The sequence below is a fragment of the Eleutherodactylus coqui genome, chromosome 8 (assembly GCF_035609145.1).
Source record: "Eleutherodactylus coqui strain aEleCoq1 chromosome 8, aEleCoq1.hap1, whole genome shotgun sequence".
Taxonomy (NCBI): domain Eukaryota; kingdom Metazoa; phylum Chordata; class Amphibia; order Anura; family Eleutherodactylidae; genus Eleutherodactylus; species Eleutherodactylus coqui.
In genome coordinates this window covers 100,643,305-100,668,885 of record NC_089844.1, presented here as the reverse complement: position 1 = coordinate 100,668,885, position 25,581 = coordinate 100,643,305, and the positions used below count along the sequence as shown (strand labels likewise).

The 25,581-nt window shown below is 40.6% G+C and overlaps 1 protein-coding gene across 1 annotated transcript in view; it reads left to right on the top strand.

The window, feature by feature from the left end:
* The first annotated feature begins 2,047 nt into the window (after window positions 1-2,047).
* The window catches only part of GSG1L (GSG1 like), a 163,392-nt gene continuing 139,858 nt past the window's right edge, over window positions 2,048-25,581 (top strand). The window contains exon 1 of the mRNA XM_066577478.1: window positions 2,048-2,551. Coding sequence (XP_066433575.1) covers window positions 2,248-2,551 — 304 coding nt within the window. The 5' untranslated portion in view covers window positions 2,048-2,247. The remainder of the gene's footprint in view (window positions 2,552-25,581) is intronic.

Below are 25,581 nucleotides of genomic sequence, written 5' to 3'. Positions count from 1 at the left end.
TAGTTTGCAAAGTAGGAACAAACGATAATACGCTTTCTAGCTCTTTCCGGCGATTATACGCTGCGCACGTGCGAACGTAAATACGCCTACGCTCGTGTGAACGCACCCTTACACAATCTTCCTATCCATAGTGCCCTTGTTTAGTTATTAGATCCCACACAATAAGTGTTATACCCCAATCAGTAATAATGCTCCCTTTTCATGCCTCCATCAGAAATAAACCCCCTCTATTTGCTATGCCATTAAAATTGCTCCCTCATATTGCCTCACCATTAAAAATGCCCCCCCTTACTGCCCTTGATATTAAAAATACCTTCCATTAATGTCCCTGTCATTTATAATTCTTCCCCTTGATGCCACAATAATTAGTAACGCCTCCAAATGTTGCTACCATCAGTAATCCTGACATCCCTTGATGCCCACATAATAGTGCCTCTTGTTATCCCCATCATTAATAATGACCCCTTGTTGTTTCGTCATTAAAAATGTTCTACCTTAATGTCCCCATCATTAATAATGCTCCCGCTTGTTGCCCCATCATTCAAAATGCTCCCAATTGTTCCCTCCATAAGTAATAATGATCCCGCTTGTTGCCCCATCAATAAAAATATTCTGCCATAATGCCCTTGACATTAATAATGCTCCCTCTTGTTGCCCCATCAGTAAAAACACTCCTCTTATGCCATAAAATAAAAATAAAAAACAGTATACTCACTACCTTTGCTCTCCAGGCTGTTCTCCTCAGGTGTGCCAGTCCTTCCCGAATTCCAGGTTGCACGGTCACACATGACTACTGAGGCCAGAAATTGGCTGCAGTGGTCACATACCATAGCATGTGATTATTCCAAGGGAAGTCAGGCAGGACTAGAACAGGGGAAAGCAAAAGAGGTGAGTATACTGTTTTTTATTTTATAGCCTCATCCAGCCACCTCATAAGCCAGAGTCTCAGGGGGAGCCTTCTACTGTGGCAGTAGTTCTGGGTGGCACCAGGAATGACCAGCCCACCAGGATTTTTCCCAGTGAAGAAAAAGGCGAATCCACCTCTGAGGTATGACCCAAGGGTGGGTCAGCGGCACGTCTGAGTCAGCAGGTGATGGACCCCATAGCCCTCTCTGTCCCCTGTGCAGTTGAACCTGTTGCAGAGGCGGTATATCTGCCCTGGATGAACAGCATGTGACTGCTGCTAGAGCTTCTGGAACCAGACCAGTGGAAACCTGACTGGTGGCACTAAAGTAGCAGGTCATACAAAAAGTGAGTATTGTTTTATTTCCTTGTTTTACACAGTTACCTGTCCCCTTCAATTTTTACATCCTGGGAAAACCCCTTTAAAGGGAATCTGTCTGATGTCAGTCTACATAATGTGGGTCCGGAGAAGCCGGCACAGCCTACCTCCGTGATTCAGAGGTCCATCCCCAACTTCAAATGATGTTTTTTCTGAAACCTGCAGCATTTCAGAATAAAACATACATGGGGGTAATGGGCATACCTGTCCCAAGTTCATGCTACCTTAGTTAGATGACAGATTACCTTTAAACAAATATTTGAGGTCTAAAAGTATTTTAAGCATATATTCATTACTACTACTAAATCTATCTAAAAATATATTTATATCTAAAAACAGTAAACACAAACATTAATAAGTGCATTAGTGAACTAAAGTGCTCTTATATCTGGAGGTTATGGTCTCTCTTTCCTTTTTGGTGGGGCAATGATTTATGAAAATCCTAATTGTGACATATAACCCCTTCATTCTGCAGTGAGCGGATTCATCTTTACATCTTATTATTAATGCATTCTATTTATTCAGAATAAGGTATTTATTTAACAAAACAAGCCGTGTGTTGTGTGACTTCATTCTTTATTTATATTCTAACTAGGCTACAATGACAATGAAAGCGATCGGCCTGCAGGTGTCTCCCATTGGAGGCTTTCCAAACTCCTCAATATCATGTGCTCATGTTAACAGATTTTAACTCAGCATCTCTGCTTCCTGAGAAGCAGACCACATATGATCTTATCGGCACACTGTGACATCCTTAGGTAGCCGGAGTGCATTACTTGGCTTTCTATCTGCAGCCTATTTACAACTCTACAACAATGACATATTGGTGGCTAAATGCTCTTTTCATCCTTGTCGCAGCTTAGTTGGGAAGTGGATTTGCATATATGTTTGGAAGACAGGAAACAGAACTGAAAGGCTTTCTGCATCAGTACTCAAACTGCATGTCATTTGGGCATGGGTGAATAATGAGGAAATCAAAGAGAAGACACAGAGCCCTGCTTGCTGTGTGTTTGAACTTAGTAGCCCTTTTATTTTCAACTACAGCTTTCATTACAACCTACTGGTGTGAAGGGACACAGAGGGTGCCTAAACCAAACTGTGGAAAAGGCAAGAAGACAAACTGTATCAACTACAATGGTGATGAGAGTCATAATGAGAGCAATTCGAATGTGGTTCATTACAGCTGGGAGACAGGGGATGACAGGTTTCTGTTCAGATACTTTCACACTGGGATATGGTACTCATGTGAGGAAAATATTAATGGATCTGGTAAGTTATTATGAATTTATTTCATTGCTACCGTCACTTGCATTTGGCTCGTCTAAAAGCTGTTCTTGCTTCGTACAATGCAGAATTATTGTGAAATACTGCTAAAGATAAGTACTGGAAAAGCTGCACACATCTATACTGTTTCATTATAAATCTGGCAGATTCAAATCAGTTCTGTGCGGTTTGGTCTAGTTTATTACATTGATTACTCTAGGGAACTAAAGATCAAGGTAAAGATTAAGGTAATATCTATCTTTTCCTTGGCTGCTCTGCCTGTTGCTGTTTTTTGTGTGTGTGTGTGTGTGAGTGCTGCATGATTAGTAATTGCTCCATCGCATCTTTGGATGATTAATTAAATCAGTAGGATATTATTCCACTCAAAAATCAGCTTTTTGTTTTACTTCAAATGTAAATGAGGCCAAATTACACAAGCTCTAAATGATAATTCATTAACAGTAACAATGTAAAAGGTCTGAAAAGGAGTGAATGTTTGCTGATTTTTTTGTTGATTTCAGCTGGATTTCCATAAGCCGTGAAGCAATAAATTATGATAGGGTCTACAAATGTAATTGCATTACTCTGGCTTGGAGTTATAATTCATATGGACAGACCAATCTAATTCTTCTGCTTGAAAAGAAAAAAGTTTGCCAATGTAAAGTGGTTGATTTCTGCCAGATAGCTCATCATTAACGTATTAAATCTTAAATGAATGAACTTGTTCAAAATCTGCACACTTTCAGTACATTTTATCCTCTTGTTTCAATATATTAGTTGGTGTGAATTTTTAGCAGTTCATTGGGTGTGTTTTTGAGGTGAGATCATAGGAGACTTCCTTCCTTGTTTTTATGAATGTTATGCATGCCATTAATTAGCAAAATGTTTGTTTCATACATAGGCTTTTTGTGGCAGTCTCCAATGCAGTTCTTAAGAAAAGCCAGAAGTGGATACAAAAGATATGGGAGTATAAAGGGAGTACCTATACTCTCCCAACTGGATCCACTTCTGATTTTAGCATCAAAGCTACAACAAAAACCTAAAGTTGACAATCTCTAGCAAAAAGATTTCTCCAACTCTTCTGTTTGTAATAGAAACTAGACAAGACTAACCCCACCTCTACCTAAGTTCTAGCAATCCTTGCAAAAGGATAGGCACATCCTATTTTCAATACTAGTTTAGGAGCTTGCAGAAAGTCTTGTAGACTATTTTTTTTGTTTTCCCATACCACTTCCATTTATCCACACCAAATCTCATCTCTTGCTTAAGCTTGTGGGATAGTCCGTAAAAGTTTTCGGCGGGTGTGGAAAAAATGCTGCAAAGTAAGAATGCCTTGAAAATTAACTAAATACAAAGCTGAATGAATAAAAGAGAAATGTAAATCAATATTTGGTGTGACCACCCTTTGCCTTCAAAGCAGCATCAATTCTTTTAGGTACACTTGCACACAGTTTTTGAAGAAATTCGGCAAGGTGGTTGTTTTAAACATCTTTTAGAACCAACCATAGATCTTCTGTGGATGTAGGTTTAGCTCAAATCCTTCTGTCTCATCATGTAATCCCAGACAGACTGGATGACGATGAGATTGTGACTCTGTGGGGCCATATAATCACTTCTAGGACTCCTTGTTCTTCTTTACACTGAAGATAGTTTTTATTGGCATTGGTTTTATGTTTGGGGTTGTTGTCCTGCTGCATAAAAAAATTTGGAGTCAATCAGACACTTTCTATTTTTGGAAAAAATTCTTATTTTTCATTTTTTTCCCTGCCTGCCTAAACGTTTTACACAGTTCTGTATGTCTATTTTCAACCATACTCTATAACGATTTAGGCATTATTGTCCCTTTAAATGTTGTTTATTCTATGTACTGGTATACGGTGACAGGAGACTGCATTGGTAATGAGTGCAGGACCTCAAGCAGAAAAGACAGCTGGGGCACACTTTTCTGGCCTGGTCATGAAAGTAACATTGACACCTGCGGTGCGCTATGTCTTCCAGCTGGCTAGGCTTCATATGCTCTATGTCCTTTCTGGGTTTTTCAAAATAATTAAAACAGATCTGAACGCAGATGTCAAAGAAGATATATAACATGCATAGGCTGAGTCACTGCCTGGCAAAGCACACCAAAAACATTTCACAGGTTAAAAGGTATTGTCAATGTAGATAATACATGTAAGATTTTTCTTAATGAAGTGGTAGAGTACATCTATATAGATTTCATCATATGGTTATTTTTGTATGCACAATGTTTACACCAGCACTTAGAGGCTATGGACCTCTTTAGAGGGCCAAAATATTTTTATTTTTCACTTGAATGCATATATTTTGGTCTGGCGATCATTTTTTCAGTAGGGTTTAATAAAAACATTTGCACTGTTTGTCTTATACAGTTTTTACATATCCCTATATATGAATACTGCGGTCTAAGCCCTCACCTTAGAAATGGTGCGCATCTAGCAAAGATAGGATCTGACCAATCTTTGGTGCGCAATGTGCAGGAGTTTCTGTTGATGCCTATGAGAGCTGGAGTCTATTTCCCGCTTACAGCAGGACATTTAAAATCTGCTGGCCAGAAGCACTTTTTAAATGTCCCGCTGTTAAATCATAGAATGGTAGAGTTGGAAGGGACCTCCAGGGTCATCGGGTCCAACCCCTGCTCAATGCAGGATTTACTAAATCATCCCAGACAGATATTTGTCCAGCCTTTGTTTGAACACTTCCATTGAAGGAGAACTCGCCACCTCCTGTGGCAACCTGTTCCACTCATTGATCACCCTCGTTGTCAGAAAGTTTTTTCTAATATCTAATTTGTGTCTCCTCCCTTTCAGTTTCATCCCATTGCTTCTAGTCTTTACTTGTGCAAATGAAAATAGGGCCGATCCTTCTGCACTGTGACAGCTCTTCAGATATTTGTAGACCGCTATTAAGTCTCCTCTCAGCCTTTTTTATTTGCAAGCTAAACATTCCCAGATCCTTTAACCGTTCTTCATAGGACATGATTTGCAGACCGCTAACCATCTTGGTAACTCTTCTCTGAACTTGGTCCAGTTTGTCTATGTCTTTTTTAAAGTAGGGTGCCCAGAACTGGACACAGTATTCCAGATGAGGTCTGACCAACGAAGAGTAGAGGGGGATAATTACCTCACCTGATCTAGACTCTATGCTTCTCTTAATACATCCCAGAATTGTGTTTGCCTTTTTGGCTGCTGCATCACATTGTTGACTCATGTTCTGTCTATGATCTATTAGTATACCTGAGTCTTTTTCACATGTGCTGCTGCTTAGCTCAATTCCTTCCATTCTATATTTGCTTTCTTCGTTTTTCTTGCCCAGATGTAGGACTTTGCATTTCTCCTTGCTAAATACCATTCTGTTAGTCACTGCCCACTGTGCAAGCTTTTCTAGATCTTTTTGAATACTCTCTCTCTCTGTTAGCTATTCCTCCTAGCTTTGTGTCATCAGTAAAATGTGAGCAGTTCCCCATCAATTCCCTCCTCCAGATCATTTATAAAAATGTTGAACAACACTGGGCTTAGGACAGAACTTTGTGGTACCACACTTGACACATTCTTCCACTTGGATGTGCAGCCATTTATGACCACTCTTTGAGTATGATCACTCAGCCAGTTGTGAATCCACCTAACAGTTACCTTATCGATCCCATATTTGGTCATTTTTTCAATAAGTATTGTATGAGATACTTTGTCAAATGCTTTACTAAGATCAAGATAAACTATATCCTCTGCATTTCCCTGATCAACCCAGTCAGTGATACTGTCATTGAAGGAAATTAGATTCATCTGGCATGACTTGTTTGTTACAAACTCATGCTGGCTCTGGTTAACTACTCCATTTTTATCCAAGTACTTGCATACATGCTGTTTAATAATTTGTTCAGAGATCTTTCCCGGTATAGAAGTCAGGCTCACAGGCCTGTAGTTTCCTGGATCCATAATCCAGGAAACTTTCCTGGATCCACCTTCCAGGAAACTTCCCAGTTAGCTCCTGTTAGTCCCCACAGGGATGAGGGGACTCCCTGAGGGTTTTGTTAATCCCTGCGGGGCCTAACAGGAGTTTACAAGGGAATATTTAAAATGTTCTTCTGGGCAGCCCATTTTAAATGTCCAGCTGTAGGCGGCGGGGTATTCCTCTAGCCCCTCCCCCTGCTGGGCAAATTCCCAGCAGCAGGGGGCAGTAGGGGACTCCCCCTCTCTTTCCAATGGATTTCCCTATAGTGGGGAGAGAGAGGGGGGCAGGGTTACAGGGCTTTCCCTGAGAGCACAGGAGGAGAGCGCAAGGTTAGAAGAACCCACCCTCTAGCCCCACCCCTCTATATTTGCTATGAGGATTCTCTGTGAGAAGCCAATTCGTGCACAACAAAAACGCTGTCTGACCGAGGCCTGAGAGTCCATTACACGTGGCAACTATCAGCCGATAATCACTTAAACTAGCAATTTTCAGTGATAATTGTCTCATGTAAACATGAAACCCAACAGGGTATCAATAAGAAATCGCTCATTAGTCACTAGTTGCTTTGTTTCAGCTCACTCATGCACTCTGTCTCCATTTACTGAATGGCTATTGCTCCTGTGTGAAAGCACAGGAGTGATAGTCATTGGGACTATGGTGGGGAGCTCACACTCATGAGTTCCCGGGATTCTCCCCTTCTGTGCTATAGGCAATCTCCTAATTTGAGGAACTTTATAATCAGGGCTGCAATGCCCTGTAACACACAGAAAGGAACGTATCCCTGCAATGTAAGAAGCTGCAAGACCTGCTTTCATGTACTGACTGTGGACAGGATACAAATTCCCTACACAGAGCAGGACTATAAGATCCCTGGGACATTCACATGTTCCACTGCCAATGTTCTGTACCTGATTTCTGTGCAGTAAATGTCCTGTTGGGGGGGGCTTTATGTTGTGGAAACAGGACAAAAACTGAAAGCGAGATTGAGGTCTCACCAACACACAATTAATTAAAATTTAAAAAAAGAAAGACAGAATTGGCCAAAAATGAAAGACACCTGTGGCAAAGCATTTTTCTAGTCATGGACACAACATATGAAAGTTATTATGCTTAAAGGCAATTTTAAGTCCCAATGTCATAGAAGAATTTGGGAATATGAGTTTATAACCACCTTTGATACTATCAGAAATGGAATGAATCTCAGAGGCTTTTTTCTAGATCAGTGGAGATTATGAAATATGAGAAACCCAGAGCAGAGGTAATATGCTGGCCTGGTGGTAACTCCCTAACATCAATTTACAGACCATAACACTTTCACATTCCCTGTCACTGGACTAATTAAGTATTTACTGTTATGCTCATCCCTCTCTGATAATTATCTAAGAACTATTAATCACATCATGTCTGTGCCCTCTTATCCTGTTCTGGAATTCATCCCAAGTGCAAATTAAGCACACCATGTTTGTGCCCTCACCATGTAATAGCGTGTATATGTTTTTATATAAATACGTCTTTAGATCTGTTTTATTATGCCTGAGGAAGAACCCTGCATAGGTTTTGAAAGCTCGCTATAACACCATGTATTTTTGTTAGCCATTAAAAGGTATCATATCTACAAGATTAGATGACTTGGTTTCTCTTACTGATAACAATCACACTTTGCTCTACTAGCTAACACAGTACTAAACTTTTTTGTTTTATCCATATACAGTGATATGTGGAAACTGAAAAAGATAAATGGTGCAAAATTTTAAGTCAGGGATTGTCAGCACAAAATACATGCATTAAAGTGAAAAAAGAATTGTCCCTTAAAGGCGTCCATAGCTTTTAAAGACTATAACAAAGTGAGCACCACCTCATTTAAAGTGCTCGTCCAGTAATGAGCTCAAAACTCATATGTAAGTCAGAACCTACAGGAAATTCTTACCCACTATTTAGTTCCCTCAGTGGTTATATTTGAATGTTCTATACAATATGGCAAAGCTGTGATTAATGAATACAGTTTGACTAAGCTGCCTACAGGGAGTCTGAGGAAGTCTGAGACACCCCCCTATCGATCCTGGTTCAGGACATTGCTGCCTCCATCCCTCTGAAGCTCTGTCTGCTCAGATTAGCTGGTGTATGTAACACAATACACAAGTCTATCAGCCGAGTATTAGTTCACAGAGAGTGGGTTTATACAATATTACACCAATGGCAAAATACTGTAAGTATAAACTACTTAACAACTGAGATAAAAAAGAAGATTATTAGGATACTGCCATGCATAAACTAAGGTAAATGAACCGTAGTGATGGGAAACTAAAGAGTCGCTTTAATACAAAAACTTTAAGGGGTTAATACTGCATAACTTTAAGGGGTGTATCTATTGATGCCCAAAATCTAAATTGTAGATAGATAAATAGGAAGGAGGCATCCAACAGGGGCACAACCTAATTTATATATAATAAATGTCACATTTGTAGTATATACTAAAGGCTAAACAATTTAAAACATGATAAGAACAGTCACAAACGGAGTCATCCCAATAATTTGGGATTGGTCACCAACCAGATATGCTGCAGAAGGGGGTAAATATAAAGACACAATGTCCTTCAATAGATATATACACACACACAACAAAAATACATGATGCTATAGTGAGCTTGCAAACCTCTCAGGTTCTTCTTCAGGCTAAAATGAAAAAGATCAGAAGAGGCATGAATATTTATACACACTTATGACACACATACTTATGACAAGTCACAGACAAGGGTGTGATCGGTTTGCACTTAAAAGGAATACTGCAACAGAGACAAACATTTTTAACTAGGCACTGATAAGGGAGTAAGAGTTTTATGGTCCCTGAATTATTGTTAGGGGGTCACCAGGCCAGGAATACTGCAATATGTACACAAACATTTTTAACTAGACACTGATGAGGGAGTGAAATTTTATGGTCCCTGAATTACTGTTGGAGGGGGTTCACTAGGCCAGCAGTCTTATCTGTGTTATAGATGTCAAAAGTTGTTATAAATTTATATTCACAAATTCTTCTATGGTTTTGTGACTTGAAACCACTCTTCAAAATCATAACTCTCATATCTCCTATGTCATGTCCATGGTTAGAAAAGTGCTCGGCTACAGGTAATTCTGTCTTCCCCTGTTTAATTGTATTGTGATGAGATCTCATCCTCACTTTCAGTTTTTGTCCTGTTTCTCCAACATGAAGCCCCCCAACAGGACATTTACTGCATCGGATCAGGTACACAACATCAGACGTGAAACATGTGAATGTCCCTGGGATCTTATAGTCCTGCTGTGTGTTGGGGATCCGTATTCTGTCCGCAGTCAGTATATGTGAGCAGGTCATACGGCTCCTTACATTACAGGGATAAGTTCCTTTTTGTGTGTGAAAGGGCAATGCACTCCTGATTATAAAGTTCCTCAAATTAGCAGGTTGCCTATAATATAGGAGGGGAGGGTCTGGGAATATGGTTTTCAGAATGTCTTCTTTGTGTAGGGTATGATGGAGTTTCTTTGCGGTTTTCGTTAGTATCTCTAGTTGACTACCTTACTTACACTTCCAAACTGACAAACACCAATCAAGCATATAACACCTATTCAGGGTCCTGGAGATGCTGTTATAAAGGGCAGTGGATAAATGCTTGTTATTTTGTTTCATATCAGGACATATATTTGTCGTTTGTCAGAATACATTCAAGTGGCTTGTGCCTTCACGTCTTATATGTTTGTTGGGAGACCTGTGGGTTGTGGCTATCTAATTGGCGTTTGATATATAATATGGTAGATGTCCCTTAAACAAACTAGGCTGTGTCTTCCTTATTTTTCGTCTTTCCACAGCAGTACTTATTCAATCATCCATAGCTAAGATTGATATGAACAGTTACAGCTGGAATGCAGAATTTTATATGAAACATAATGTTATATATGCTTTCCTTCTAAACTTTGAGCATTTATTGAACCCTTTCAAAAATACCTGCAACTAAATAAAACATAAACCAAATGCACTGTATGGAAGGGTGTTACCTGTCATTGTAATCCTGCTTGTGATGATAATGATAGGACTGCTGAAAAGTTTTCTCTACAGAGCAGAAAGTGTTAGACTATTATTTGGCTTAGTGTCCACAGAATTTGCAAGGTACAGAAAGGAATGAGTTACTTTCATTATATGCAACAACAATTGAGTGATACAATTCCTTATTAGGCTCAACCTAGATTATTCTTCTGTTTTATTAAGTGCAAACAGTATTAACAACAAAAATAGGTCTGTGCTCACAGCCAGGTCCACCCAGACCATAACTCTATAACATGACATATTGGGAGGTGGGAGGGAAGGAGGGGGAGTGGGGCCTAAACACCCCACAACCTGGTGGCCTAAACCTCTTAATGCCCTTTTACACACAACGATGATCACTCAAAAACCATCTTTTGAGCGATAATCATTGCATGTAAATGTGTCCATCTTTCACTTTTCTGCCAAATGATGATTTTATGTTCGGCATAAAATCCATTGTTCGGCAGAAGAGCTGATAGCGGGGACTGTGTTCTCCGCAGGGAGCGCCGGTAACATTGTCTCAGCTGTCAGCCCCAAGACAGAACAAAGGGAATGTATTCAGAGAACAGACCACCTGCTGTTCTCTGAATACAGCTCCCAGCGGCTCACACACATTAATAAGCTACTAACTGGCATTAGTACCAATTACTAGTTTATGCAAAATGAGCACGCAAAAGCCATCTTTTGAGGGATTATATTTGTGTGTAAATGGGCCCTTATAGTAATATTTTGATGAGTATGAAGTATAGAGAATACATTAATTTTATGGTTATGGATCTGCAACACCTGATACCAACCAAACACTTAGGCAAGGGGAGTAGGATTTTTTAAAAATACACATTTAAACAATAGGTAATTTTTAATAACACATTCCCTTTCAGAGTGTCCATATAAATAACCACCTCCTCTCATTTATACAACAGAAAAGTTTAGGCCATTCACATTGTCAGGGGAGTTTAACAGGAAGTATTGTCCTTTTCCTTAACTCCCATCGGAACTAGGGGCGACTGAAACCTCCTTATCTCCTATAGCTGCTCTATAATTAATATCTTAAGGGCCATACCTGGAAACCGTGTATAAGATATTTACACAATCTGTGAACAAGGTTGGTAGAAAGTGCAAAATGACTCTTCTGATTGAACATTCTTGGAAGTAATCAAGAACACGTCACCTGTGGTGTACCGGATAGAATTTTCTGTTCTTCACCGTTAATGAAGTACTACGGAAAAGCTTAGCTCTTTGTGAGTCATCCACCAAGATTCACATATCAATAATGCATCACTTCTGAATTAAAACGTATCAGCACCAGTAGGGAACAACTAACAAGACAAGAAACGCATCAAAAACATGCACACTCGACTACATAACCAATGAGAGATGAAATGTTATTGAATACATAAATATTGAATTGTATATAAAAAAACAAAAGCACACAGAGCATGGACAGATAGAAATAATCACCATCTGCAAATTAGTCCACAATGAGTGTGTAAGAATGGGTCAAAAACAATATTGGATCAAAAGCAGGAACAATTTCAATTCATTAATAAATATACACATGAAACTCTGTTAGCCCCTTCGAGGAGTGTGTATATATAATTAGAATATAGGTGCCTGCTACCTTCAAAGGTGAATATACAGGTTCTCCCAAAAATGTGTACACACTTTGATTATGAAGTCAGTGTTTATTAACATACTGCTCACTCATTCTTACTGAAATGAATAATTCTATTTGTCTAATTGTTTTTGTCTTTTTGTCAATGCCTGTTTTCACTGAGGACTGTTCTTGTATAGACACTGCAGATAATGTGAAGCAATGGAATTGCAAACATGAAGAATCCTTTTATTTGGTATGTTTGCACATTCTTGTTCAGTGGCTGTCCTCAATTTGTTGATTGTTGCTTTTTTTTTTACCATATAATTTATCTTTTAAGTATCCCCATAAATAAACATTTTAAAAGGTCTAGTGGCATGAGGTCTGGTGAATGCAGGGGTATTCTACTGAATCTCTTAATCCAATCCATCTGTTTAGCAGATTATCATCAAGGTAGCCCTTACATCATGATGGTAGTGTGAGGGTAATCCATCCTGTTGGAAATACAACTTCCCATCCTTGAAGTCCTCTTGAATGTGTGACATGACAGCCTGCAGCAGCGAGTTCACCTAAACGGCTCCAGTCACCGTAGCGTAATAAAAGAATGGTCCAATTAATCCCTTCGTTGATAAACTGCACCTCATTGTAACTCCTGGTAAATTAACCTGATCTTCCTCCTTAATATGCGGATTCTCAGTAGGTGCAATTGTTGTGGTTAATGGAGCCATTTAATTTAAATGTAGCCTCATCACTCCTTCTTGAAAACTGTGCATCATCTTCCCATTGTGCCAAGTACCACTCACAAGACTACACTGTCTGGTCTGGATCATCTTCATTGAGAGTGTGAACTATTCTTGGCATGTAACTTCTCCAATGACAGTGCTTCAAAATGCAATGGACACTTGACTGTGAAATTCCTGTCTCACAACCCACTTGATGCACAGATTTTCTTGGACTCTGGAGAAACTTTTCCATCAACCTTTCTTGCGCTACAGGGCTCATTGATGTCCGCGGTCTTCCAGAACGTTTCTTGTGGACATTCTGAACAGTTCCATCTACTTCAAACTAATCTCTAATTTCAGTTATAGTAAGTCGTGGATTTGTTTGAAACTCTGTCCGAAAGTGTCTTTGCACTTCAACTGCGTTTTCAAACTTCTAGTAGCACTTTTAGGATAGATTTCATTTGTTCAAAGCTTAGTCTGGTTTCATCTATTATGTCTAATCGGTTAAGCCTGGGAAGGAATGTGATTGGTTGCTATGGGCAACTAAGCAGTTTTCCTTTGCACCAGTTTTGATTTATCTCTCCAAGTGAGTGATAACCTGTTAAAGTGTGTATACATTTTTTGGTACACCCTGCATAGAGTGCATATACATTTATCAAAAGAATTAAGATTCAGAAGATAAGTGGAACTTTCCATTGCACATAACAAAAATAGTACTGTTATACCCAGATAGAAAAACAGAAAAGGGGATAAACCTCAAGAAATGGATCATAGGGATAGGCTGGTTTCATCCAGTATTGTCGGTCTGCAATGACAGTGTGAATAAATAGTACCAGTTAGCTTTCAAAGTTTTACAGGCTTACCCAACCCAAATATGAATTAGGTGAACAATATTTGGGGATTAGTCATTTTTTTACTATGGCTGGATCCTGAAAAAGGAAACAATTAAATATATTGTAAGCCTCCATCAAAATATTTAACCATTTAATGACCAAGAGTCATTGATGTGCCTGCTTCCAGGTCACAGTCTGCAGTTCTGGTATTCCCACTTTCAAAAAATGTGGAATTGTTTTTTGCAGGACAAGGTATATTTTTCAATGTTACCATGATATTATGTATTAGAAGACTTTTAAAAATGTCTAAGTGAAGGGAGATTGCAACATTTTTTGGGTGAGTAGGGTCTATTTTATGGCATTCACAGTGTAGTAAAAATTACATGATATCTTCATTCTGTGGATCAGTATGATTACAGTGATATCAAATACTTTTTTGTGTGGTACTACTTAAGAAAAAAAAATCTTTTTCTTTTTTAAATTTATTTAATTGCTTTCTGTCGGCATCTTTTAACTCCCCTAAGGCCCAATGCCCAAGGATGGATTAACACTGCAGAATTCACGGCCAGACATCCACCGCGAATTTTGCAGCAATGTCCGTCAATAGCATGCCATGTTAAAAAAAATTCTTCTAATCCCACGAGCGGAAATCAACTGCGATTTTCCACTCGTGGGGAAGAATCGCAGGGTGCTCTATTTTGTGTGGAAAATCACACAGTCGATAGAAGATATCCATCCCGTGGATCTACGTCATCACTGGCGCAACACTGTGTCATGTCCTGCACTGCGCGCCGGCCGAGACACTCACAGCGGATCCAGACAGTTGAGTAGGGGTCTCTGGGGGTCACTGCCAAGGGAACTGGGTCTGATTCCACTGCGAGATTTCGCTTTCGGAATCCGACCCGGCAGTGGGCACGAGCCTAACTTTTTAATTTTTCCGTCTTTGCAGCTGTTTGAGGGCTCGTTACTTGCAGGGTGACCTTTATTTTATTGGTACTATTTGGGGGTACATACATTTTGATTGTTCTTTATTCCAATGTTTTCTTGGAGTGAGGGTGACCAAAAAAGTGCAGTTTTGACATTTCAATACTTGCTCTGTACGGAGGAGCCTAGCTACCAAGCCCGCTCCATACATAGCATATACTACGAATGTCTATGTACATCCTTACTGCATTATGTATATGTAGTTTGAACATACAGTATATAGCCATATGGCTGATGTCAACGAGTTAAAGTAGTATTGTACACTTCTTTTAATCTCTTATTTAACACTTTAAACCTGAAGACTGAAATGCTGAACAAAATAATTTTTGGAATAAATTTGTGGGATAACAGACCAGCAGGATTTGTGGACCGTTGAGTGACAGATTACCAGAGCTTTACAGTAATGCTTTCTCTCTTCAACTGCTTCAATAGGATATTTTTCTATCATCAGAGACACTTTTACTTTCAAGCAGGCTTCAATGCTTTGTCTCAACACTAATTTTGAAATGTATCGCTTTGAACAAACTAATGTAAGTTAAAGAAAAATAACAAATCTGAAATGTTAATCAAAATAATCTGTTAAAAAATTACAACTAGAGATTAGCGAGTATACTCACTAAGGGCAATTGCTCAAGCGAGCATTGCCCTTAGCGAGTACCTGCCTGCTCGAGACTGCAGGTTCGGGTGCCGGCGCGGGGGAGCGGTGAGTAGCGGCAGTCAGCAGGGGGGAGCGGGGGGGGAGAGAAGGAGAGAGAGATCTCCCCTCCGTTCCTCTCCACTCTTCCCCGGCAGCTCCCTGCCCGCCGCCGGCACCCGAACCTTTTGTCTCGAGCAGGCAGGTACTCGCTAAGGGCAATGCTCGCTCGAGCAATTGCCCTTAGCGAGTATACTCGCTCATCACTAATTACAACATTTGCCCCACCAAAAGTCTTATTGAAGAACATAGGAATGTCTTTAATAAAACAACAATGGGTAAAGTTTAATTTTGACCCACAAACTCTTCAACAAGGTACTAAAGCCAACTCTAAATTATTATGATGTAATTGATTTATTTAGTAAAATGATGAGGCTCCCCTGCAGATTGTTTCTGTCCCATTTGCCCTGAGCATAAGACTCACCACGCCTAGGATAAATGTAAGGCTGTGTTCATACCAGGAGAGAGAACGTGCATACACAAGAACACAAACACCAGATAACAACAACAAACTATACTGTAATGCTACGACAGATAAACCAGACATGCAAGCAAACATCCAACAACAACAGACAAATGCCAAAACACTTACCAATAACACCAACATGCATAAGCAAATGGAACAGCTAAAGTATGAGGTATTAGCTAGCAATTTGGCCAAAGTACATAAGCGCATGAGCAGGACAAGGGTTCTCATTGTCTCATGAGTGCCTATAAGTAGGGCGATTGTCCTAATAGGGACGGCACCACACTGGAATCCAGGGGCCTGGCTCGCCTTAGATGGAATACAACATATACACTGAACAGGACACTGTTCACATGCACAAACAGACAAGGGACATACACCCTGAACAGGTAACTGTTTACAGCAACATACAGGGAATTCCATCCAGAACCTCATGCAAGTAAGCAACACCAGAGCAGAACATGCATGACTCCAAACACCAGGGTTCTGGGAGGGAATGAGAAAAAGGGGTAAATGACCAGCACCCTCTAGTAAGAGTGGCTGGTAGATGCAGCTGATCGATGGTGATTGGCTGGCTGGAGAAACTCCAACACCGTCAGCCAGCCAAGTCAACCATACCTGCAGGTCCAAGGAATACAAAAGCGATAGTTCCATTATCAATCAAAAAAAAACAGCCAAGATTACAATTCTAAGGAACTAGATAACATTAGCTTTTACGCTGGACACTACTTTAAAAAAACAATTCTGTCAGGAAGGGGTATTTTTATGGAAAGAATTTTCTAAAGGTTTGCAGTTGTCTTATGTTCTTTTTTTTCCATTTCAGCAGTACTATTCAAATAAAAATTAAGTATAAAATGTCCGTGCATTTAGACCCAACTATTCTCTCTCAGAAGACGGCTTTTTTGGATCTAAATGGGCCTTTAATCTCAGTGTACAATCTGTTGCAAAGGGAAGAAACTTTCTGCAAGGTAATCTCATTTTAATAGTAAGTGTTGGGTTTGAATGACAGAATGTCAGGTCTATTGTTCTACTGCTGGGTAAAAATGGTCTAGACCAGGGGTGTCAAACTCATTTGCACCGAGGGCCACATCAGCCTTATGATTGCCTTCAAAGGGCCGATTCTAATTGTTAATTGTTAGACAGTATAGTAAAAGTGGCCCAATTGGTAATAAGGTCCCCCATAGCGGCCAGTGGCACACACTATTATATATATATATACACACACACACACACAGGCGCACACTATTATTTTTATTTATATAGACAGGCGTACACTATTATACACATACACGCACAGACGCACACTATTATACACATACACGCACAGACGCACACTATTATACACATACACGCACAGACGCACACTATTATACACATACACGCACAGACGCACAGTATTATACACATACGCGCACAGACGCACACTATTATACACATACATGCACTGACGCACACTATTAAACACATACATGCACACAGACGCACACTATTATACACATACATGCACAGACGCACAGTATTATACACATACATGCACAGACGCACACTATTAAACACATACATGCACACAGACACACACTATTATACACATACGCGCACAGACGCACACTATTATACACATACATGCACTGACGCACACTATTAAACACATATATACACACAGACGCACACGATTATACACATACATGCACAGACGCACACTATTATACACATACATGCACAGACGCACACTATTATACACATACATGCACAGACGAACACTATTATACACATACATGCACAGATGCACACTATTATACACATATAGCACAGACACACACTATTATACATATACATGCACAAACACACTATTATACACATACATGCACACTATTATAAACATATGCACAAAGACGCACACTATTATACATATATACGCACAAACACATATTATTATATATATATATATATATATATGCATATACTCACAGGTGAACTATATATACACAAGGACAGTTCTGTATACAAATTTTTATACTTACCTGCATCCAATGTGGTCCCACTGGCAAGTACACCGGCTGCTCACTTCTTGGGGCCCTCCTGCATACTTGGGCCCTGATGTCTCCCCAGGCCTGCAGCCATCAACAGAGGGAGGGTCAGTGAGAGGAGTTCAGTGCTGACTGGCTCTCACTCTGCAGCTGCTCTTCCTCAGTGTCGCTCTCCTCCGCGGTCGTTGTCAGTGTGCTATCGGCACTCCTCTTTTACTGTCTGCACTAGACAGAACAAGCCGATAGAAGATCGCCTACTGACAGCAGCACAGAGGTGAGGGAACTTTGTGCACAGCCGGTGGGCCACAGAAAATGAGGTGGCGGGCCGAATTCAGCCTGTGGGCCTTGTGTTTGACACCTGTGGTCTAGACCAAGGGTGTCAAACCTTTTGGCATCTCTGTGCCACATTGGAAGAAGGAGAGTTGTCTTGGGCCACACATTAAATACACAAACACTAAGGATGCAGGGATGGTCCGCTATCATCCTCCACAAAGCCCTCATCATTCTCCACAATCCTCTAAAAAATCCCCATTGTCCTCCTTTGTGCCCCCAAATAACACTCATCATCCTCCAAATAACTTCCTCCAGTCCACATCGACTCCAGACTGGAGTCAATCCCTCTTTCTGGTACATAAACCTAGTATGTGTCCAGGCTCACATGCAGTTCGCAGCCACAGGCCCATTTCTGACACCGGGGGAGGGACATCTGTAGGAGTCTGTCGGTACTGCCTGCAGTATGGCCTCTTCTAGATTTAGCCTACAGAGCTCCCCCTTCTCTTTGGGCCACATTCATAGCCACCATAGGCCACATGGGGGTCGTGGGTTGGACACCCTTGGTCTAGATAGATGGGCAATGTTAAAAGCAGAAAATGAAAGCATAAATTCAGCAAAACGTGTCATTAAATCTGATAGAAAAAAAATAGTGCTACATGTCAACTGTAGACTTATTTGTAAGGCCACGTGTGGATTGGGGTACTTAGTAAACACTACATGTGAACATGTAGGTGACATATTATAAAATGCTAACAGACCAATGTTCCAACACATCAACATGGAGCACAGTAGTGATCTGACCTGTAATATATTTCCAGGTGTTGAGTTAGTGAGACCATTAAGTAGGAGGAAAGACAGGACAGAAGGGTACTGCAAAAAGAGATTCAATGCTTTCCCTGTTTGAAGATGGTATCGCCCGCTGTTTTAATGAGCAGCTGTACTCATAGAAACATAGAATGGTAGAGTTGGAAGGGACCTCCAGGGTCATCGGGTCCAACCCCCTGCTCAGTACAGGATCACTAAATCATCCCAGACAGATGTCTGTCCAGCTTTTGTTTGAAGACTTCCATAGAATCATAGAATGGTAGAGTTGGAAGGGGCCTCCAGTTTCCTGCTGTAGTGACTAAGGATAGTTGAGGGGTCAATGATTTTCTCTCATTGTTTATACTCATTTTGGAGAAGTGACAGTTATGAACATACTGTTGCACCTAATAATTTTATCTAATACAGTATACCCATCAAACTTGCTGAATGGTGGTTGTGACGGGCACCAATATCCATATGTGTATATTGAGCATAGTATTTTCTACCCACCACATAAACACCTTCATTTGTTGTTTTATCGCTTTTTTTTACCATGCCTACATAGTGATATGGCCCTATGCTTGGCATATACACCTGGAAAAGAACACAGCTTATATGCTAATCATATTCATACGGCCCCATTCACTCAATGGAGGGCAAAAGACTGTCCTTTCAGCCTATGCTGGGCCTGTTTGCATTGGTTTAGCAGCATGGAATAGCATAGTAGACTATGTTACTCAATACATTGGTACATAACAAAAGAAAGAAAAGCCTGGGATACATATTTTTACAATTAGATCCTATTGGCAAAGTATCACATTTTATGCCTATATGGTGGGATAATTCATAGCTTTCCATTAGAGACAAATGTTGGGAGCTTTTATATGTGTTTACAGATGTAACATCGTTAACACAAATATTTGTCCCACCACAAATGCTTGTTTGTCATGGCAAATGTTTGTACACAGCTTCAATAGCGCGGCCGCTGCCATTCAGTCTCAATGACCAGCTGCACCACACTATCACCGTAGCACACTAACGCAAAATATATTAGTACTGCTACATTGGTATGTCAAAGAGAGGCTGAAAATGTGATGTGAACAGAGTCTATTGAGTACATAACAGTGGGCCCTTTACAATGGAGACATGACAATAAGCAACATGATGGGTTAAAATTTTACCTTCATTGAAGATATAGATAAAAAAACACAAATGATTGCCTAGCTCTAATTACAGAAATTAAACTGTGTGATAAATATTACCTACCTTGGACCTCTTGTCCCCATGTATTGTGTTTATGATGTCTATACAGCAAACTGCACCAATGCAGCTCAGATTTTAGTATATGGGATTACATTCAAGATCACTTACTTCAAAAGAAACAAATTCACTTGGGGTGAGGTATAGCTGCATAAGTGAGGAATAATGCTAGTACAGGCATAGTAACATAATAACATAGTAACATAGTTTATAAGCCAGAAAATAGACACTAGAGATGAGCGAACAAACTCGTTTAGGGCGATTTTGCAATCGAGCACCGCTTTTTTCAAGTAACTGACTACTCGGGCGAAAAGATTTAGGGGGCTCCGGGGGTGAGCGGGGGGTTGCAGAAGGGAGTGGGGGGGGGGAGAGAGAGAGAGAGAGAGCTCCCCCCTATTCCCCACTGCTACCCCCTGCTCCACCACGCCGCCCCCCGACCCCTCTGAATCTTTTCGCCCGAGTAGTCAGTTACTCGAAAAAAGCGGTGCTTGATTGCGAAATCGCCCTAAACGAGTACGTTCGCTCATCTCTAATAGACACATGTCCATCCAGTTCAGCCTATTATCCTAAAATGTTGATCCAGAGGAAGGCAAAAAACGCCTATGAGGTAGGAGCCAAATGTTCCTCATTTTAGAAAAAAATTCCTTCCCGACTCTAATCTGGCAATTGGAATAATCCCATGATAACCGACCAGTGATTATAACATAGTGTATCACTCAAGAGAGGCGTCCAGGCCCCTTCTAAACTCTTTTAGCAAGTTCGTCATCACCACGTCCTCAAGCAGAAAGTTCCATAGTCTCACCTTCTTACAGTAAAGAACCCACTTCTAGGTCTTGCCCTATATTTCTTGCATGTAGTGTTTCTACGTAAGAGAAAAGATAGGGCAGGACTAGAGATGAGCGAACGTACTCATTATGAGTACTTACGCACCCGAGTACCGCCATTTTCGAGTACATCAGTACTCGCGCGCAAAGATTCGGGGGGCGCCGTGGCGGCACGGGGGGTTGCAGCGGGGAGTGGGGGGGAGAGGGAGAGAGAGAGGGCTCCCCCCTGTTCCCCGCTGCTACCCCCCGCACCGCCACGCCTCTCCCCGCCCCCCGGCGCCCCCCGAATCTTTGCGCGCGAGTACTGATGTACTTGAAAATGGCGGTACTCGGGTGCGTAAGTATTCATAACGAGTACGTTCGCTCATCTCTAGGCAGGACCTATCTTTATGCTTTCTTATTTTTATCATGCGCAATAGCGCGCAATAAAAAAAAAATAATTTGATTTCTTTATGCGCAAATACGTTCCGTAGCATCGAGTGTATTTGTACATGCGCTCGTCTGTTTAGGCTCTTACCCTGATTTTTTTGCTGATTTTACAGAGACTATTAGGAAATCCTCTCTGTCATGCTATCAGTGCACGTAAGAGTGCATTAGATATGCTCCCATAGACTGCGACATCCAACCTCATTCCCTGTTAGGGTATATTAGCAGATTTGTTGCAAAAAGATTCTGTGACTGTCCCATTTACATGTATGGGGTTAGCAGAAATCCATGTTCCTGCTCTTAGAACAACCCCATTCAGGTGAATGGAACTGATTTTTAATGATAGCACTTTCTACAATAAATATACCCTCAGCATCCAAAGTTATGATCTTTCAAAATTAATTGCTCTTTCCATTCCGCTTTTAATTTAGGTAATTTTTGATCAACTGCTTGGTTCATCTTGAACCTACTTTGAATATTATGCCAAGGAGGAAATTGCAAATCTAAAATAAATTGCCATAATATAATGCTATTATATGGAAATGGTAGAAACAGGTGCAATCCGGTAAGACGCTAGGGCTACGTAGAATTTTACATTCCCTGTCATTACTCTATAAATCCAGCTGGTAAACCGAAATCCATTGACAGTCAGTTCAAGCAATTCTTTAATATAGTCTTTGAAAGAGGTTCAAGGTGAACTGTTTTCAACTATTTTATAGCTTAACATTGCTATTAGTTTTAGCAATCACTTCTCTACAGCTTTTGGAATTTCAAAACTTCTTCTATGAATGAATTTGTTGCCAGTAGCATTGTAACCTTCTGGTTTTTACAAGATGTAACCAACAAGTTAGATGTAAAAGAAATTATTCTTAAAATTAATCTATATCGACTTCTGATTGTTTTAAGCATCCATTATCTCTAAAATGGTTGTCCATGAACTGAGAGTCCACGCATTTACATATTATAACGATTGCATATCAGATATCCCCCTCTCCCAACCTGAGCAATGCATGGGACCCATGTACATCACTCACAAATGGTGTTTCCATATCATATACACTACCGTTCAAAAGTTTGGGGTCACATTGAAATATCCTTATTTTTGAAGGAAAAGCACTGTACTTTTCAATGAAGATAACTTTAAACTAGTCCTAACTTTAAACAAATGCACTCTATACATTGCTAATGTGGTAAATGACTATTCTAGCTGCAAATGCCTGTTTTTTGTGCAAAATCTACAAAGGTGAATAGAGGCCTATTTCCAGCAACTATCACTCCAGTGTTCTAATGGTACAATGTGTTTGCTCATTGGCTCAGAAGGCTAATTGATGATTAGAAAACCCTTGTGCAATCATGTTCACACATCTGAAAACAGTCTAGCTCGTTACAGAAGCTACAAAACTGACCTTCCTGTGAGCAGATTGAGTTTCTGGAGCATCACATTTGTGGGGTCAATTAAACGCTCAAAATGGCCAGAAAAAGAGAACTTTCATCTGAAACTCGACAGTCTATTCTTGTTCTTAGAAATGAAGGCCATTCCATGCGAGAAATTGCTAAGAAATTGAAGATTTCCTACAACGGTGTGTACTACTCCCTTCAGAGGACAGCACAAACAGGCTCTAACCAGAGTAGAAAAAGAAGTGGGAGGCCGCGTTGCACAACTAAGCAAGAAGATAAGCACATTAGAGTCTCTAGTTTGAGAAACAGATGCCTCACAGGTACCCAACTGGCATCTTCATTAAATAGTACCCGCAAAACACCAGTGTCAACATCTACAGTGAAGAGACGGCTGCGGGATTTTGGGCTTCAGGGCAGAGTGGCAAAGAAAAAGCCATATCTGAGACTGGCCAATAAAAGAAAAAGATTAAGATGGGCAAAAGAACACAGACATTGGACAGAGGAAGACTGGAAAAAAGTGTTGTGGACGGATGAATCCAAGTTTGAGGTGTTTGGATCACAAAGAACAACGTTTGTGAGATGCAGAACAAATGAAAAGATGCTGGAAGAATGCCTGACGCCATCTGTTAAGCATGGTGGAGGTAATGTGATGGTCTGGGGTTGCTTTGGTGCTGGTAAGGTGGGAGATTTGTACAGGGTAAAAGGGATTCTGAATAAGGAAGGCTATCACTCCATTTTGCAACGCCATGCCATACCCAGTGGACAGCGCTTGATTGGAACCAATTTCATCCTACAACAGGACAATGACCCTAAACACACCTCCAAATTGTGCAAGAACTATTTACAGCAGAAGCAGGCAGCTGGTATTCTATCGGTAATGGAGTGGCCAGCGCAGTCACCAGATCTGAACCCCATTGAGCTGTTGTGGGAGCAGCTTGACCGTATGGTACGCCAGAAGTGCCCATCCAACCAATCCAACTTGTGGGAGATGCTTCTAGAAGCGTGGGGTGCAATTTCACAAGCTTACCTCAACAAATTAACAGCTAGAATGTCAAAGGTGTGCAATGCTGTAATTGCTGCAAAAGGAGGATTCTTTGACGAAAGCAAAGTTTGATGTAAAAACAATGTTATTTCAAATACAAATCATTATTTCTAACCTTGTCAATGTCTTGACTCTATTTTCTATTCATTTCACAACGCATGGTGGTGAATAAGTGTGACTTTTCATGGAAAACACAAAATTGTTTGGGTGACCCCAAACTTTTGAACGGTAGTGTATTTGTTAGGAGGAAACTTACCAGGAGTGCGGTCGGGTCTCGGCAGCATGCCGGTCCAGGCACGGCGTTCTTCCTTCCATTTCCCTTAAGGCGGCCGCGTGGCTCTGGGAAACTTTTCTGATGTGAGTGGTTGGGTCTTCTTTCTTCACCCACCAGCATGTCACTGGCTCCGCCCCTTTTCTAGGGATAGGAGGCAGCAGCTGGCAAGTTTCATTGCCAGTGTTTGTTTGTATCTAGTGAGGTTAACTAGGTCTCTCTGGTCCTCTTAGTCCTTGTGCTTCAATCCTCGTCTTCCTTTGATGTAGTTTCGTTGAGTCTTTTGTGTATCTCCGTGGTAGTTTCTGCTTTAGTTTTTATGCTCCGTTTTTTCCCCCCATAGTATCAGGCTATCCCTAGACAGTAAAGGGACTGTCGCCCAGTTGTCTCCCTGGGTTTAGCCAGGGTGAGGCAAGTAGGTAGGGTCAGAGGTGTGGGTGGTTTTTTGGGACTCCCAGTCTTATCTCCATACCTGCCTAACAATATTGAAAAGTAAGGACACGCCACGGCGGGATACTATGAACAATGGATATTGACAGGGCAGAATATGTCCCGATGCAATGTTTGAAACCAGCAATACTCATTTCCATGCACGCCATGATGGGGATATTAACCCTTTGCAATCCAGTTTTGGATTCAGGGTTTCCTAGGGGGCTTTCTCTTTCTGCCATTATACAATGGCGCCATCTGCTGGCTAGAGCCAGTACTGCGGTATGTGACATGCTGGAAAGGCCCCTGACCACAGAGCGGCCAGTAATCTACAGTAAGAATACCCTGTCGGACGTCTTCCGTCATCGAAGCTGTACAGGCTTCAATCAGCATGTCTTTAGATGTCAGACAGTGGATTGGAAAGGGTTAAATTCATATATACAGTACATAAAGGTGGTTTGTTCCATAGTAAACCTTGTGCAAAGTTCACCATTATTGATGGCTTATTTTATTCTTATGATTATTTTATACATTTAATGATTTATACCTGTAACCTGACTTTTGCATACAACTGACATATTAGCTTCTAACATAATCAGTGTTTTTTTGGGAGGGATGGGGGTTGTCATAAAAAAGGGACAGAAATCACAGTATCATGTATGAAAATTATAGTATATTTTGTAATGTGTCAACAAAAAAATGACTCATATAAAATCACATTTCTTGTTAAACATTTTTTAAGAATTTTTGGCGTTTTTTTATTTTTCTAGTCACAATCTATATATTTTTTTAAATCCTAAAATCTTGCATTTTTTACACTGACCACAGTGCCTAATACTAGCCTGTATCTTCTTGATCTGTAGAGAAAACTTTTCAGCAGTCATCTCGCTAACATCACAGGCAGGATTACGCAGAGAGCTAACACCTATATGTAGGTTACACAAAATCCACCATTCACAATGG